General features: G+C 54.4%; 1 protein-coding gene across 1 annotated transcript; it reads right to left on the bottom strand.

Moving 5' to 3' along the window:
* Window positions 1-9,536: 9,536 nt before the first annotated feature.
* Window positions 9,537-14,462, bottom strand: TRARG1 (trafficking regulator of GLUT4 (SLC2A4) 1; the record flags this gene model as incomplete). Its single annotated transcript, XM_082603912.1, has 2 exons — window positions 9,537-9,755; window positions 14,076-14,462. 2 exons carry the CDS (start codon window positions 14,460-14,462, stop codon window positions 9,537-9,539), a joined length of 606 nt encoding a protein of 201 aa, XP_082460038.1.
* Between the last annotated feature and the right edge of the window lie 3,733 nt (window positions 14,463-18,195).

Below are 18,195 nucleotides of genomic sequence, written 5' to 3'. Positions count from 1 at the left end.
GCGTGGTGGGGATGGACGCTCTGCTCCTGGAGCTGTGGGCAGCTGGGTTCGTTGCAACCCCAAACCTTCGAGGTCTTTCTAAGCCTGCCCTGTTGGCAGGAGGAGAAACTGGAGAATCAGCAGGGGCCTTCCTAGAAGCGCATCAAGCAGAGCGGAGTCAACCCAGAGCTCGAGGTGGGGAGGGGCCCAGCTGCCTAGAGTTTGCGATCCTCAGGCTTCCTGCTCTGATGAATTATTCACGTCCACGGCCAGGCAGCAGATCAATAATGCAGGAGGCAGAAACCCTGGCAGGGCCCAGCTTCTAGCTGACCAGCTCTGTCCCCCGGCTCCGGGGAGGGACCCTCGGCAGCCCTGTCGCAGTGGGGCGGTGTGGGCAGGCCAGTGGGGGCAGTCAGCTGTGCCCGGGCCTCTGCAATCCAGCTGTCCTCAGGGCTCCAGGCTGGGAGAGGGCTACAAACACAACCAAAAAGGGGAGGCCTTTTACAATCTCCGTACCTCCTCTGCCTGCAGTGGGCCCGCTGGGCCATCAGTACAGGGGAACCGTGTGTACCTGGGCCAACCCTGGGGATAGGAATTAATGCCAGAGGACAGGGGTGCAAGAGGCATCACAGCTTCTCAAGGTCCCTTCCTCACACTTCCTCCAGGGCCTAGGCGCTGGGGGGTGGAGACCCAAGAGAACCAGGGTGTTAATTTTGACTGCGAGTAGAACTTTCCAACCAAGCAGCTTTAAAACACCTGCTTGCCTCCGCCAGCCCCATGCAGGTTCTAGCCGGCGCACGGGGTTGGGGGCGAGGGGTGACAGGCTGGGAGAGGGGAGAAGGTCCTGGCTTCCTAGGGACTTGTGCTTTGGGGGCACACTCACCACCCACACATACCATCCACACCCACACAGGCCACCTTCTGCACGCTGCAGCCTCACAGGCAAATGTAACGGAGCGAAGGGCTAGTGTGCCCACAGCAGAGAAAGCCAGACGCTGACAGCGGGAGTTTGCCGCAGAGTAAAGGTTTATTACGGAGCACCCGGCAAGGGGGTGGGAGACGGGCCTCAGATCCGCTCCAACGTGGCCTTTGAGGGAGCAGTTTGTTTGTTCCTTTTAAAGGGAATAACAAACTGGCTGGGATTAGTCATTGTCTTGTGACTTCTTTTTTTTAAGATTTTACTTTCGTTTTAATGGACATTTTGCTCAAAAGCACGTTTCAGTGGCTCAGTGTTAGGGTCACAAACAAAATCCTTAAGTCAGTTACTGTATCCCACATCAGTTATTTCACATTAAGTGCCGGTTGTTAAAAAAAAAAAAAAAAATCAGTGCTGTGCTTGAATGGAGCACAAACAAGATAAGCATTTTAATTTAACAACAAAGTTAAACCTAGCACCCTTAAAATAAAATAAATACTCTATGTACGAAAGTATTTCCATGGGGGAAAATTCCAGTTCACCAACAGCGCAAATGAATAGCAGCATTTTCAAAGTTGAAATTAAATTGTGTAAACACACACACACCCGCCACAGTGAACACGCACTTCTGTAGCCCCTCCCCACCCAGGGCGGAAAAGAGGTCCTGCTGAGTCTCTTTTAGATTCTGACTCAGAAAAGCTGCCCTGACTTCTAGGCCAAGGACTGGGAAGACTTAAGTGCAGGACAAGGAGATCAACGTGTTTGAATGGGACCAATTCTTTTTCAGATGGGCCAAGTGCTAACACTTCTAGCCACCCCCAGTACCTCCCAGCCCAAGGGTGCCCGTGGTCACAGGCCTAGCTGGTGTGACCCCGACTTCAGTGGGGGCGTCTGAGTGCAGAGCTCCGTGCAGAGTGAGGAGTGGCGGCCTATGTTCCCCACAGCTGACACTGCTTTGCAAACGGGGCATCTAGGCCAACTCGGATAATTAAAAACATTTGGGGGCTTCCCTGGTGGCGCAGTGGTTGAGAGTCCGCCTGCCGATGCAGGGGACACGGGTTCGTGCCCCGGTCTGGGAAGATCCCACATGCCGCGGAGCGGCTGGGCCCATGAGCCATGGCCACTGAGCCTGCGCGTCCGGAGCCTGTGCTCCACAATGGGAGAGGCCACAGCAGTGAGAGGCCCGCGTACCACACACACACAAAAAAAACATTTGGGATTCTTAACCCGTTGTGACCAAATGGTTCTTAAGCAGGGAATGTCTACATGTTAAGTCTTACTCTTCTTAATACTTTCAAGCATTAATGATTATTCCTTTCCAGTGTGGATTTTACATCACTCACAAAGTCATGTTTTCTTTCTCGTGAACACTCCAACTTTACACTGAACCTTGGAGCTTCAGGTCTTACTTTCAACAAGTACAGCCAGATATAAAAAGAAACACTGAGAAACAGGCTCAAGTGGCCAAATACTTGCATTACAGTGTTAGGATAAGATAATGGCTAGATGTTTTTTCTAAATCATTCAGCATTTACCAACTGTCCAGACTGATGATCGTTTCCAAGCAGTTAAGTTCTGATTCCACCTTCTCCACTGACCCATGTGCAACACGACTTATTCTGCTCCCAAAGGCTCGTGGGAGGGCTGGCTTGGCCATCACCGGCGCCGAATGGGCTTGTAGACGCAAAATGCCATAAGGATCACGGTCACCAGCAGGATGCTGAAAATAGTTCCCATCTACACCAGGTTCTGCCCACGCAGCACCACATACGGCCGGCTCCGCTCTGGCGGCTCCACAGGGCTCGGGGCCTCCGCCTGTCCCAGCAGGAGGCTGCACAGTCCGAGGCAAAGCCACCACCAACCTGGACACAACATCTTCCCTACCCAGCAGTCTTGTGACATTTCTTTTTTTTTTTTTTCTTTTTTTTTTTTGCGGTATGCGGGCCTCTCACCGTTGTGGCCTCTCCCGCTGCGGAGCACAGGCTCCGGATGCGCAGGCTCAGCGGCCATGGCTCACGGGCCCAGCTGCTCCGCAGCAGGTAGGATCTTCCCGGGCCGGGGCACGAACCCATGTCCCCTGCATTGGCAGGCGGACTCTCAACCACTGCGTCACCAGGGAAGCCCCTCTTGTGACATTTCTTAATCATAGTTTCATGAGTCAGGATGTCTCTGGTTTACGATTCCCAGGCCAGGTGGTCTGTGGCTCTGGGGTCTGTTAGCTCATCTTGCCCTAGAGAAATGACCTGAATTTGCAGGTTAATGACGAGATCTATAACAGCAATTCTAGTACATTGGTGTTGATATCCACAACAGCAGTCTGAGTCATCTGATTCTGGTTGATTAATGTTCAGTTTGCTCAGGGTTGGGGTCAGAGGGAACAAGAAAGGGAATAAAGTTTTGGAGAGAGAGATCAATCATAAACCCGTTAAGGGAACTCCGTTAAAGGGGAACTCAGTTTCACAAACACTCTGGGAAACAGGGTGAAGAATTTTTCTGCTATGAGACCCCCCCAACTTATTTGGGGTTTCTCTTAATGTCCTCTTTGCTTCTCAGTATTGCCTAGATTTTCTCCATTTGTTTCAGTAGACCCTTGTTGTAAGAAAGAAAGGAAAATGGGACTTCCCTGGCGGTCCAGTGGTTAGGACTCCGTGCTCTCACTGCCGAGGGCCCAGGTCCAATCCCTGCTCGGGGAACTAAGATAGCACAAGCCACGCGGAGTGGCCGAAAAAGAAAGGAAAACAATTATTATTTTTAGAGGGAAGATAAAAGACCCGCCCCCGCAGAAGTTACGGCCTAAGGGGAGACTGCAGCAAGTTAGCCCACTTGACTCGGCTTCAGGCGTCTAGCCCAGAGCGTCCCCAACTTCAGTGCACAGGGACCACTGGTGATCTTGTGAAAGGGCAGAGATTCTGGATCGGGGTGTGGCCTGAGCTTCTGCATTTCTGACTGCTCCTGGCGACTCCCATTAATGCTGAGTAGTAAGTCTCGAGGGCCCAGCCCCCTAGCTCCCAACTTCAAATGACCATTGGGATCACCTGGAAATCGTTAAAAAATCTGGAAGCTTAGGCCACACCCCAGACCACTTAAACCTGATTCACTAGGAGTGGCAGCAGGCACCAGCGTGGCCCAAGCTCCCAGGTGATTCCAGCGTGCCGCCAGGGGGTATTGAGAAGCCCACTCTAGACCCGCACAGCTCACTCCTTTACCTGGAGACTGAGGCCCAGAGAGAGGCCAGGGCTGCTCAAGTTGACACAGCCAAGGAGTGAAGGTTTGAGGCCTGGGCCAGAGACCTCTCCTGGGCATGCGGGGTGGTCTCCTGTCATGGGTCAGGGACAGGCAGGTAGGGCTGGGGATGGAGGGGAGTCTCAAGGGCCAGCCTGGGATGCCCAGCACCTCCCAGATTCTGGGGAGCTCTCCTGGCTGTGCCTTGGGAAATTGTTATTGGCATTCCCCACGTGTATCCAGCCCTCACGGTTCACCAGGACACGCCACTGGGTCTCCGCCAGCCCTGTGTGCAGAGGGCTGTGTGCAGAGGGTGTGCAGAGAGGATCACCACACCATTCACAGGTGGGGAGTAGTCCAGGTAGAGAGAGGGCGCAGCCATCTGTGATTTCAGGCTTTCTGCATTGTGGAAGCTGCAGCTTCTCCCTTGCTGAATCTCAGACACACGTCCCCCTACGCCCTGTTTTAAAGTTTCTAAAACTGGGTTGTGTCTGAAAGATGATGCCAAAAAAACTTTCAGATCACCAAGCCAGGCAGTAAAGTGATGTGATTGTTACTGGCAGTGCCCATGTGTAGAGAAGGTGTCCAGATACCTGAGTGTTATTAAGTTGGTAGCATTTCACTGGTGGCATTTCATCTTAATTTGGACTCCCCAGGTGGTGCTCAAAATACCTTTGAAAAGGTCACATGCAGCACTGAAACAAAAAGCTCCAGAGAAATGTGACCATCACATGCCGGGCAGTGCAGGAAAAGGGCGTCAAAATGGCCAACTCCCTTGGAATAGCTTGCAAACTTCTTAAGGTGAGGGAGGAGAGTCCTGTCACCAAAGCTTCCGGGACTGTCATGCTTCACGGGTTCCAGACTCTGTGACCTTGGGCAAGTCACTGGGCCTCTCTCAGCTTCATTTTCTTCTTAGGAAAATGGGATGACACACCTCATGGGGGTGATGTGAGGATTAAGTGAGATAATTTGCACAAAACATGGAGCACAGCACATGGCACATGGGAAGCACTCCCCTGACCCCTAGTCTGGCTGGAAGGAATTTCCCCAAGGAGATGCAGCTAATAAGTGGCTGGCCTGAACCCCCGCCCCCTGATCTACTCTGCTGGGCTGCCTCTTGGGTCCTGGGACTCTCCCTGCTTTCCTGCCCCACCCCAGTCCTATGCCCTTCCCCCCACCTTCCCCCAGCCTCTTGCCCTTGGTGTGGGCAGCTCATTGTGGCCACATGGCAATTCCTTCCCTTCCTTCTGGCTGCCCAGCCCAGTGGCTCTGCCCATGTCCCCCTCCTAAAGCCCTTGCCACCTTCCACCATCAAGCAATCAAGTCATCCCTGCCTGCTTCATCCTACAGCCTTGGAAATAGATTCCCTCCTCCCACCCTTTCCCCACCCCACATACACACAACTAACTCTCACCTTCCTTACATAGGGCTTTGCTCTCCAGGCAGCAAAGCACGGCAACAAGAAGCCAACTTTGGGGTCAGACCTAGGGATACGGTCAGTTCACCAACATTTCTTCAGTACCTTCTGCATGCCAGGCACGGTGTGACCCGGGCCCAGTGTCTGAACCTCTCTGAGCCTCGGTTTACTAATCGGAACCCCGGGATAACACTAGCGACCCCCTCGGATGGCCGTGTGGATTTACCAAGGTTTGTAAGAGGCCCAGCACAGCCTCCTGCCCTCCTCTTCAATGCCTGAGGTCTTTGTTCAGAGGCAGAAGGAACGACCAAGGGAAGACCAGCATCGCTCCCCAGAGAAACTGAGGCTGGGTGAGAACAAATGGCTTGCCCAGGGGAATGCTTCATGGTGGCCATGGAGCCCCTGGATGGCCAGGCTCCCCAGTGCCCCCCAAGTTGTTTGGAACCCTTTGAACCCAGCAGCACAAACAGACCCTCGGTGGGCGTGGACGGTCAGCTTTATTTCTTTCCATGCCGAGAAATACAGAGGAGAGAACTGGTGAGTGGGGGCCGGTGGTGGTCAGGGGCGTGGTGCTTGCTGTTCCCTAGGGAACCCGGGGGGGGCTGGGTCAGTGCCCCAAGCCAGGGGACCACTGTGTTCATGCAGCCAGTACTGGACCCACGAAGGCGCTGGGGTGGCAGGGCCACTGTCCCTTCACGTTCAGCGAGGCCCGGGGGTGTCAGGAGGCCTGTGGGTGGGAGGCAGCGGGGTCCCAGCCTTACCCCCTGAAGGTTCCCATCCTCTGGCCCTGGGCTCCTCTCTGCCGGAAGGGCCGGTCTCCTGAGGCCTCTGAGCCCCATCCTTAGGATGACTAGAAAACTCTCAAGTCGTTCTGGCCTGAACGGAAGGATGCTCCTGCCGTGCAGGCTTTTGCAGCGGTCTGCTGCGGCTTCTCTCTTTCTCCACTCTCCTGGGTTTGGAGTAGGAACCAGTGTGTGTGTCTGTGGGAGTGAGTGCGTGGCGGGCCTGCTTTTGTGGGTGAGACTGTAGATGGGGAGCCAGGTCTGGGTGTGCGTGACGGTCCCAGGGCACACAGAGGCCGCGGTCCCGCCTCTGCCATCATTTTCCCACGAGACCGCGCCTGAACAGTCTGGTTCACTGCTCTCTTCTCCCTGGGGTGCTGAAGCTGGGGATCCCTGGGGCCTGCCGGAAGACAGCTGACTCATGACCCCTCCTTCCAGGGTGGGGGCCGGTGAATGTCAGATTCATAGACCTCATCATGACTCCCCTGGCCTGACCTGACCTTGAAAATGACACAGATACTCTGGGCTTATCCCCTTCCTCCCCCCGACAAACACGGGCATTTCTATTTTGGCCTCAAAGGTCCCATAAAGCAAATCCAGCTGGTGCCTCCTTTAGGGTTGGGGGAGGTTGGAGTTTATTCCCTGGGTGGGTGACTGACACAGGAACGCCAGCCCTAGAGGGATCTGCCCACGCCCCTGGGCCCTGAACCCTCCCCTCGTTCACACAGGCCCTCCTAGAAGGCTTGGGGCTGCACCCAGGACCCAGAGCCCCTCCTGGCAGACAGAGCCTCTATGCTGACATGCTCCCTCCTCAGGAGCCTCTGAGGAGGGTGGGAGAGACGGGCAGGGACCCTGAAAGGAGGCATGAGGGTCCTGAACAGGCACAGAGGAAACATTCTTGGCCAACTTGGGGCCCTGAGAACGTGCCCTCCCAACCTCCTGGAACCCTAGCTGCTAGGCTGGGCCTCACAGGGTGGGAAGGCCCGGAGCATCCTTCTCCAAGGGTTTGGGGGCTGAAGCCAACAGGGGAAGTGGGAGCAAGAAAGACCAGGGAGAAATCTGAGGGGCCCTGCTTTACTCCTTCCAGGTGTCCCATTAGGTCCTGAGACAAAGGCCATGGTGTCCGGGCCCCTGATTCTGGGCATGTGGATGTGTTCCTAAGCCCGGGTCCCCAAAGATGGGACCCTTCAGCCAAGCTCTTCCCTCTATCTTGAAACTCTCTAGACCCCATGAACAACAAACCTTCATAAAAACTCTGGCCCATGCCCCTGCAGAAGGCACAAACACCCCTAATGACCTGGCAGCCCATGGGAATTTCCCCCAGGGGTGGTCCCAAAGCCTGCTCCAGGGAAAGCCTTTGCTGTTTGTGGTTGGCCAGGGGCACAGGGTGAGGCACAGAGCATCAGATGCAGCTGGGAGCCCAGGCCCCACCTGAGCCACTCTGCATGGGGACCCTGAGCCCCTCTGCATGAAACTCCGAGTTTGTGCCCCAGACAGCCAGGGAGGGCCTGTCAGGATGAGAGCTCAGGCCTGGGTTCCTTTTCACTGGCTGTCCTGGAGGCAAGGTCAGGCCCCGGGAGTTCTTGGTTGGTGCCCCAGGCTACAGCCCAGGTAGGGACTAGAGGCAGACTGCGTCAGCCTGGCAGATGCTCTGACACCAGACTTCTCAGCTGAGACGCTCCTGAGGCTGAAATGTCTGGGAAGAGGTCTATGGGTCATGCCGTCCCCGTTTCTGTCTCCACCAACATTCCTCTCGGTGCCTCCACCCTGCGATGGATGTAGGATTGAAGTATGGCTGTTGCCTCTTTCCAGAGCAGCTGCACATCCTGTGTGTCCGAGGGGTTCCAGGGCATGTGCTGAGCAGAAGCTTGGCCTCTGAGCTCAGGGTACTGGCTGGGATCGCAGCAGGCATGTGGCACAAGGCATGCAAACAGTCTTTTTTATCCTGCCTCAAGAAAAATACAAAAGATAATAAAGGCCCGCGTCTTTTCTCCTGGTCATCAGACACGCAGGGACTGTGCTACCTCTCTCCCCGCTGTAGTCTTGCTTGTGGGGCTGGTTTCTTCTCACTCTGGCAGTATGTGCTGCTTGGCAGGTCCCAGGAAATCGTGGGGATGAGAAACCAGCCAGAACCCTGGGGTTAAAATGCCGGGACGTGCCCCTGAGATTAAACCACAGTATTCCCTGGTTTCACAGTCAATTTCATTTCCTCCCTTCCTTTCTTCCTCTTGCTTTCCCATTTGATGTGGGCTGGCAATGGGGTGACTTGGGGGTTTCCCTCCAACTTTGTGCTTTTGGAGCTGGGGGACAGGTGGGCACTTGGCAGTCACCATCCTGTCCTCCGAGGTACATGGGGCATGTGGGTGTGGAGCTTTCCAGCAGGCGGGGGCCTGCTTCTGTTAGCACAGCCCCCTAGTTAGTTTTATTTCTTCTGAACTGTAAAGAAAAGAACAGGTATGGCAGAACAGAGCTCAGAACATAGGATCTTCCGGGCCCTTTTTTGAGGATTTGAGTCTTTGTTTCCTAGCGGGAAATGGTAACGGGGTGAGTTGGCTGGGGGCTCCCGGTGGAAGTGAGCTCCTGCCAAGGACAGGACCGGGGCCTCGGTGGTTGGTTCGGAGGTAGGCACGTAGACCCCTGAGGCTAGAACCATCGCCGCTTGAATATTTTAGTGAAAACTAAGCAGTCCCCTTTGCCAATTTGAGTTCAGTGGTTGTCACTTGCCATTGAAAGAGTCATGGCTAAGGTGACAAGCATCAGCAGAACAAAGAGACTGAGACGTCAGAAGGTGCTGCTGAGGCTCATACCCTGGGCTAGTGGGTCCCTGCTTCTCAGGCACCTGCACACCTGTCAGACTCAGAGATTATGGAACATGCTTCCGCTCAGACAGATGCAGTGGAGGACCTGCATTTTGAGCCCAGGCAGACTGATTACAAACCTGAACTCTTCCCTCTCCTACGAGGCCAAGGTTCCCCATGACCCCATGGCTGAATCCCAGGCTTTCTGCCCCAAGTTGAAAACTCTGTATTCCAGATCAGTGCCTCCCAAACTATAACGATTGGGCTGGGAATCTTATTAAAATGCAGATTCTGATTCAGTGGGTCTGGGTGGGGCCTGAGATTCTGTATTTCCTAGCCTTTCCTGGTGTCAGCAGCCATGGCTGCTGGCCCATGGAGCACAAATGGAGGGGCAGGGTCTTTAGGGGAACAGCTTATGTTGATCACCAAAGGGGCAGAGATGCTTGGAGGCTCCCACAGCCTTCCACAGTCCTCACACTGAGTAAGTTGGAGTGTGGCTGGGCCTCACCTGCAAAGTTGACAGTCACGGCCACGATGATGATGACGAACCCCATGATGATGAAGGTGACGCTGAGCATCCCGGCTAGGCGGCCCAGCCTCCGGGCCCCGTCCAGGTCTCCCTGTTGCATGCTACTTCGAGACTGCAGAGAGAAGGTGGCAGAGACCTCAGGAAGGCTGTCCTTGGGAGCCTTGGAGGGGGCCCCTTACTGAGCCTCCGGAACACACCCGGTCCCCACTGCAGCCCACACTCCAGCAGCCCCCATAGGGGAGAGGCAGGGGGCTTCTTCAGGAGAAGTGGCCTGGACTCAAGTGGCCAGACCTCTTGAGGAGACCCATAACTAAGCCTGCCCCTTGCTGGCTGGGGACAGCTGGAAGCATGACCAAGCAATGCAGGGCATTATCTCAGGACAGTGACGGGCAGGGTGGTATAGTGGAGACCGAGGGCCTGTAGGAACAACCTACAGAGAAGGGACTGCTCAGAGGCTGCAACCAAAACCACAGACAGGGCTGCCTACCTTTCCCAAGGCTGTAATGAGGGGTGAGACTCCATTATATCCAAATTGCTAAAAGCCAGAAATGCCTGTTCACTGGGGGTTTGCCCTGTCCTCTGACATTGCAGTTTCATTTAGTATTAAAAATAGCAACCACTTCCCTTTATTAAGCATTTACTATGTTCCAGGCTTTGGCACACACATTAGTTCATTTAATCCTCCCAACAGCCCTATGAGGTAGGTGGTTTTATTATACATTTTATAGATGAGGAGACTGGAGCTAAGGAAGGAGGTTGAATGATTTGGACATGGTCATGTGACTTAAAAGGGATAGAGATGGGATACACACCCAAGTCTATCTGATGCTTCTTTTATCAACAACTGAAGGCCCACTGCCTGGGCCCCAGCATCCCTCATTGACAGGAGATCTTGCTGGATCGGGGAGCATGGCCATTTCTCATCCTGACCCAGAGGTAAAATGGATGAAGCCAACCTTGCCCTGGCCACCCCAGGGAGCTCACAGGAAACTGCGGTGCTGAGCAGGCCTGGGCCTGGACACCTGTGATCACAGCTCCTGAGGTAGAGCCCCTGATCCCAGCCCTGGTCCCAGCAGGCCCCTGTCAGAGCTACAGTGGGAAGGACACTGCTGGTCCATTAGTCTTCCACTGATGGAGTGAGTGGGTGGTGGAGAGGAGGCTACCGGGAGGTGGGGGAGAAAAAGAGGGAAGGAAGTAGAATTATTCCCTCCCTGCATAAATGCCTAAAAGGTTTGCCTTTCCTGGGAGGGACACACCATCCTTGTCCCAGAGGTAGATACAGGGTGGGGCCATGAAGAGAACAGTGGATTCAGTATCCAGCTGATATGCCTCTTGCCAATTGTGTGACCATGGGCACGGCACTGTTTTACATGCCTCAGTTGCCTCATCTGGTAAATGGGAACAATTAGCTAGACTCTGTCAGCCTCATACTAGGACATGCTCTGCAGACAGTGAGCTCTAGCCAGGCTGTCAGGGCTGTGGGTCTCCTTCTCCCCTGGGGTCAAGGGCTTGATCCTTCACTTGGTAACCAGTGGGAAGACTTCAGATGAGGAGCTCTGAAGTCTGTTGCCAGGACCTGGAGACACCATCATGGAGACTTAACTCTCTTTCCACACTCTCTGTCTCCTTCACCGCTGCTGCTGTTTGAGTGGCACCAAGTATTTCAGCTCTAGATAAATAACTGACCCCTCCCTCCCCAGGGCATGAGAGTGTCCTATGAGCTAGAAAAGTGAATATCACAAAAAAGCGACTCACACAAATGTTTTCGATTCCCAGTGTATATAAAAGTTACGTTTATACCTTTCTGTAGTCTAGTAAGTGTGCAATAACACTGTATCTAAAAAAGCAATGTACATACCTTAATTTTTAAATATTGCTAAAAAATGCTAATCGTCATTGCTCAGCAAGTTGTGATCTTTTTGCATTAGTAACATCAAAGATCACTGATCACAGGTCACCATGACAAATATAATAATGAAAACGTTTGACATATTTCGAGAATTAACAAAATGTGACCCAGAGACACAAAGTGAGCAAATGCTGTTGGAAAAACAAAAGGCACCGATAGACTTGCTCGATGCAGGGTTGCCACAAACCTTCAATTTGCAAAAAATGCAATAGCGGCAAAACACAATAAAACGAGGTATGTCTGCTTATAAAATGTCCAGAAGAGGCAAAACCATGGTGACAGAAAGATGAGTGATTGCTCAGGTTTGGGAGAGATGGGGAAGAAAAAAGGCACTGGGTTTCTTTTGGAGGTGAGGAAAATGTTCTAAAGTTGACTGTGGTTATAGTTGCGCTTGTCTGTGAATATACTAAAAATCATTGAATTGTACACTTTAGATGGGTGAATTGTATGATATGTGAATTATATTTCAAAGCTCTAAGAAAAACAACAAACAGGACTTCCCTGGTGGTCCAGTGGTTAAGACTTCGTGCTTCCAATGCAGGGGGCACAAGTTCGATCCCTGGTCAGGGAACTAAGATCCCATATGTTGTGTGGCATGGCCAAAAAAAAAAAAAAAAAAACCCAACAAACTGGTGATGGCTTCCCATCCCCGCCAGGGAGACACTCACCTAATTACTACCATCACATAATAGCACTTACTATGTGCTAGGTGCTTTAGCACTTTGTATGGCTCATCTCATTTCACCCTCACACAACTCTATAATTTAGGTGTTATGCTGACACCCATTTTGCAGATGGGAACACTGAGGAGAAGAGATGTTTGAGTGACTTGCCCGAGGCCACAGAATACCTTGTGGTTTTGTCTAGTGTGGGTGTTTCTTGCAATGTGTTGTAAGGATCTGTTTACAAGTTTCTCCCCACTGGACAGGAGGCTCGTGGGGATTGGTGATGGCATCTGGTTTAGCACTGTATTCCCTGCCCCAGGCCCGGTGACCATCAGACCTGACTCAAGAACCTGAGGAGGATGTAGAAGTGCACTGGGGGTGGGTTCGGTGGTCTCACAGCCTTGGGCCCAGGTTTCCCTTGACAAAGGCAGCTCCTACCCAGCTCACACCCTGCCACCCCCAGCAGGAGATGGACTCTAGCGAACGTTTTCTCCTGGGTCCTTGTGTGGATTCCCTCCGCAAAGCCTGTCTCTCCTCCTGGGGCTTCTCCCTGTAACCAAGAGGTTGGCCCTGCCCACAGCCACTGGCTGCACCCCTGTGGCCCAGCTCTGCCCCCAGCTGCCTCCAAGAGCAGCAGGCAGCACAGGAAGTTCCTCAAAGGCCTGGCTCAGTCCTGGCTCTTCTGCCCACACCAAGTCCCTGCCAGTGTCCCCTAAAGCCCTGGCAGGTGGTGCTGGATTTGATGGGGGTTGGGGAAGGCCCCCCTGGCTGGAGACTGGGCCTCGGTGAAGTGGATAGAGACATATGAGGAAATAAGGGGTTTCTCAGAGGAGAGCGGGGCAGCAGGAATGACCACAGCTCCTGGGGGCTCGATGACGGATGACTCAGCAGGGGAGTCACTCCAGAGGGAAGCGGACAGTGTCTCCCCTCTCAGTGTACTGTCCCCTGCTCCTAACCTCATTCTGAAAGTCACTCCCTGCCAGCCTCTCCCTGTGTCTCTCTCACAATCTCCTGGACCACAGAAGTCACTTGCCAACATCTACCAGCATTTTCTGTGGCTCCTCTGTAAGTAGCTCTATCCAGATGACTTGGATTGGAGATGATCTAAGGTAATTTACTCAAAACCCTAGAGCACGAGTGTGTGGGAAGCAAGGACTAGCCCCCATGCCCCTCCCTGGCCAGGCCAGCCATGCCCACGTGTGTTCCCACCCTTGGCCCAGGCCCCCCCCACCCTGAAGACAGATGCTGAAATCGGTGCAAAGGCGAGGCCTAGAGGGCCCCAGTGAGAAGTTCCCCCCAGAGGAGCAGCCCTGGGGGAGCCGGGCCCCGGAGCCCTCAGTCCATGGCAGGGAAGCCACTGTCTGCTCTTGGAAACCAGAGCTGCCAGAGCCTGACAGAACACCAGGGGGGGTGCCTGGCTCCCCTCCTGAGAACATGGGGCCCTGGGACCCCATGCCAGCTGCAACCTCTGCTGATTCACAGCGCCACTCAGGAATGACTCCTTGGGACAATGCCCCTGACCCCTGCAAAGGCAAGGCCCCCAACTTGGCTGTATTTCTGTGCAGGATTTAGCTCCACGTGGCTCTCTGGAATCCCCTTCCCCGCAGGGATGTGTGCAAAGTCGAGCTGTGATGTCCAGGAGCAGAGCTGAAGGAGGACAGCAAACAGAAGCCCTCCAGGCCCCTGGACCCCTCTCCAAGGGGGAGTAATAGACCGGCTGAGAAGGGGAATCTTCCCCCAAGCCCCCGGCACCCAGCTCTTTTCTCTTCCTCCCAGGCAGGGAGACTGGTGCCTGCAGGGAAGCATGGCTGCTGACCCCAGGCCCAGCCCCTGCCCTGGAACAAAGAGCAGCACTTACCATGATGGAAAAGATGAGGGGGATGAGGTTGAGGGGCCAGATGGGGCAGAAGCAGGAGGTGATGGCAAGGACGAGGTAATCTTTGGGAGCTTCTCTGTCCTGCGTGTAGGAGGTGGTGGCAATGGAGGACGCCCGCCTCGAGCTGGCCCGGGAGGATGCCTGGGGGAGCGAGGCCTCCCGGGGTCCCTCGGATACCGCCTTGAAGGGCAGACTGTGGCAGTCCTGCTCCAGGTCCAGAGCCCCCGAGGGGGACTTGGACAGCTTCAGAGGCTTGTCATCCTGGCCCCCGACCTCGGTGAGGAGTTTCTCCATCTCCGGCAGGTCCAGGGGTGAGACGATGCCTGGCTCCTGCGCCGGGGAAAACTGAGGCTGCCCTGGGTGGGCCATGCTGGCCTGGGCCTTGGGCTGCTCCAGCTTCAGGCTGGGACGAGGGGCTCCAGAGGGACCTCAGTGCACCATTCCTCAGCCCAGACTCAGGGCCTACAGGGTCAGGGGCAGACGTGTCACCCAGGAGAGCAAGGGCCAGCTGGGGGCTGGGAGGGTCAGCTTCTCCGGGCCAGCTGAGTTCAGAGGCTCAGGCCGGCCTACTTCCCCATGGAGCTCCAGGAAGCTGGAGCCTTCGGTTCCATTCAAGTTTGAGGCCAACTTTGCTGATGCTGCTGACAGCACAGATGGGCGGGGAAGCAACAGAAAGCAGCTCCAAGAGCAGAGAGAGGACTGCTCTTCTCCCGAGTGAGGCTTAGGCTAAGTCAGGGAGGGTGTGTGTGTGTGTACATCACCCAGCCGCCCTCCCTCCCTGCCCTCCTCAGAGATGCTTTTCAATTCCCCTCTCCCCAGAGAACCGCCCAGCAGCATCCTGCCTCTGCTCCAGCCCAGCCCAGCTCAGCCCTGCCCAGCCCAGCCCAGCCCAGCCCAGCCCAGGGGGACTTGGGCCAACCTCTGGCTTCCACTACTGACCCAGGGCCTGCTCTTCTGGGTGGGGGCTCTGGATGGGGAAGAAAGACAGAGTGGGTCAAAATGGGTGTGTCTTCAACTGTCAGGGGAGACTGAGCCCTCCGCCGCTCCCCTACTGGAGCAGGCTCCCGCTTCTCCTATCTGTTGGGAAACGCTGGCCCCTGGACCTACTGCATCCCACCTCGACCCTGACCTCCAACGCCCAGAGGCATCCAGGCCAGAGCCTGGCTCCTAGCTCTGGGGGGGTCTACTACTAGTGTGGCCCCTGGATTCTGCCTGGACCCTCTGAATGGGTGTATGAGCAGCTCACCAAGGGGTAGGGCAGAGGGGCTATTAGGGAGGAGTGTTGGCCCCATCTCATGGCCATTAGAGCTTTTCTAAGGTGCTTTTATTTTTTTTTATTTTTTTATTTTTTTGCTGTACGCGGGCCTCTCACTGCTGTGGCCTCTCCCGTTGCGGAGCACAGGCTCCGGACACACAGGCTCCGCGGCCATGGCTCGCGGGCCCAGCCGCTCCGCGGCATGTGGGATCTTCCGGGATCGGGGCACGAACCTGTGTCCCCTGCATCGGCAGGCGGACTCTCAACCACTGCGCCACCAGGGAAGCCCTAAGGTGCTTTTAAAGAGCCAGCAAAGATCCTGTTTCAGGAGCTCCTTAGCGCAGATGCCAGCTCTGAAGGGCCCCGGTTCTGGCTGCTTGTCCTCTGTCTCTTTGTTCTCTCATGTCTCCTCCCTCCATTTCTGCCACCTTCTCTATTCTCTGCATCTCTTTCTATGTCCCCGATCTCTCTCCTTACATTGTTTTATAAGGTGACCTCGAACCACCAGGGTGTGTGTGTGTGTGTGTCTGTGTGTGGTTTGGAGGAGGGCATAGGTCATGGGGGTTGGGGGTGGGAAGTTAGAGGTGAGAAGGGGTCTCAGAGGTTGTGGCGTTCAAATCCTTTGATATCACAGATTAGAAAAGCGAGGCCCAGAGTCATCTCAAGCTGTATCCCGATCAGATATCAATCCCTGGTCCAAGTCCAGGGGCTGGTTTGGAGCAAGATGAGCCATTTTAGTGGAAAGAAATATCTTTGGGTTGTGTATCAAGCTGGCTTCAGAAATGCTGCTTCCAACAAGGGCCGTGACAAGGCAAAGGAGGCAGAGAGTGTGAGGGGCAGGGAGTGGAGAGCTGGCCACAAAGGGATGGGAGGAGGGCTCCCCCAGGCCAGGGCTGGGGCAGAGGGAGTGAGCTGGGCTCTTGTGGCCAGGAACTTCCAGAAACGTGCTAATGCCATTTTATTTATTTTTTTTAACATCTTTATTGGAGTATAATTGCTTTACAATAGTGTGTTAGTTTCTGCTGTATAACAAAGTGAATCAGCTATGCATATACATACATCCCCATATCTCCTCCCTCTTGCGTCTCCCTCCCACCCTCCCTATCCCACCCCTCTAGGTGGTCACAAAGCACCGAGCTGATCTCCCTGTGCTATGCGGCTGCTTCCCACTAGCTATCTATTTTACATTTGGTAGTGTATATATGTCCATTGCCACTCTCTCACTTCGAGAGAGTGGCTAATGCCATTTTAAATAAGAGACCTCCTGCAGAGGGTGGCAGGTTGGGTGCCTGAGACCCCTAGACTCTAAGTCTGTGTCCAGCTTGGACAGAGTTCCATGTTACAACCTGGGAGCTGATTCTTGGGGGGAAGGACTCAGGCCCTGTGGACCTACCGCTGCCCAGCCCAGTTCCATAGCCTCCAGCCAAATGTGACTACTAATCGCCTGAAATGTGGCTCATCCACACTGAGATGTGCTGTAAGTATAAACATATACTAGATTTCAAACACTTAGTACAAGAAAAAAGAATGTAAAATATCTCATTAATACACTCTATATAGGTCGCATATTGAAATGATAATGTTTTGGATATATTGGGCTACATAAATCATTATTAAAATTAATGTCACCCGTGTCTCTTTTCTGTTTTTAATATGGCTACTAGGAAATTTAAAACGTGGCTTGCATTATATTTCTATTGGGCAGCACTGGCCTGGAGGACAGAAGGAACCTGACATAAAGGGATTTTTTTGACTTAATAAAAACTCGAAGAGAAAAGAAAAAGCCAAGAAGTCCCCAGGGTGGCCCACGGCAGCGAGGTTACCAGGTAGGCTGGGGTTCAGGGACTTGGGAGCCGGGTTTGCTCTGTCTGCTGTGAGATCCTCGGCTTGTGGTGCCATCTAGCGGCCGAGTGGTGGTGAGGGAAAGGACCAGAAGTGGGAGTGGAAACCAGGGGCAGGGGCAGAGGCGAGGACCAGGAGCACCGGGATTGGGCTCCGGGGCTGGTGAGCCCAACCCAGCCACCTGCTCCTCCTCTGGCCCGGTCCTGCCCCCGCCTGCAGGTGCGGCCTCCCCACTCCCCCACAACCGAGGTCTTCAATGGAGGCCCACGGGCCACGTTCATCATGCAAAGTGGGTTTGGCCTGCCCAGTGTTGGCTCAACAGTGTTTTAAAAAAATCCATTTCACATAAAACTGGGGGTTTCAGACTTTTAACATGAAGATCTGGGAACCCTGGGCCCATTTTCTGCAGAGCACCAAGCAGCTGGGCCCGCTGCAGTCTTTAGAAGGGAGGGCGCTGAGCTCCGGCTCCGACTCCGCCCTCACACCGCCCGTGGGCCTCAGGGGGCGGCCTGCGCTGTGAGCGCCTGCAGCTACACAGGTGTATCGGCCTTTCTGTTCTGCTGCGGGCTGGCCTCGCTGCTCCCTAGTGTGGATGTAGGGAACTGAAGAAAGTCACTCCCCTCTCTGTGCCCCCTCCCTGATGGGCTGTGAGGTCTTGGAGCGGGCAGGTGTGTGACCCCAGCTCCCTCGCCCAGGGCCTGACTTGCAGTGATGGCCGGCTGGATGAACCAGAGGAAGATGAAGACGCCAATAAAGTGCCCAGGGTGTGTCCACACCGACGCTAAGTCCACCTCTGCCTGTCCCACCCTTGGTACACCCCGGGTGTGAAGGATGCTGAGGTGTAAACAGTGGAGTGGAAACTGGACAGGGTGGACAGGGAAGCAAACCTCAGAAGGGCAGGTAAGTTCGAGCTTAATCCAAGGAGAAGAGGTAAAAAGCCCCCCTATATCCCATGGCCTTTTCTTTTCAGCCGTGTGGAGTTTAATTCCCCGACTAGGGATCGAA

This window comes from Mesoplodon mirus, assembly GCF_964341445.2.
Source record: "Mesoplodon mirus genome assembly, chromosome: 18".
NCBI classification, from domain to species: domain Eukaryota; kingdom Metazoa; phylum Chordata; class Mammalia; order Artiodactyla; family Ziphiidae; genus Mesoplodon; species Mesoplodon mirus.
Note: the sequence above shows the minus strand (reverse complement) of the source record. Positions and strands in the feature narration are given on the sequence as shown.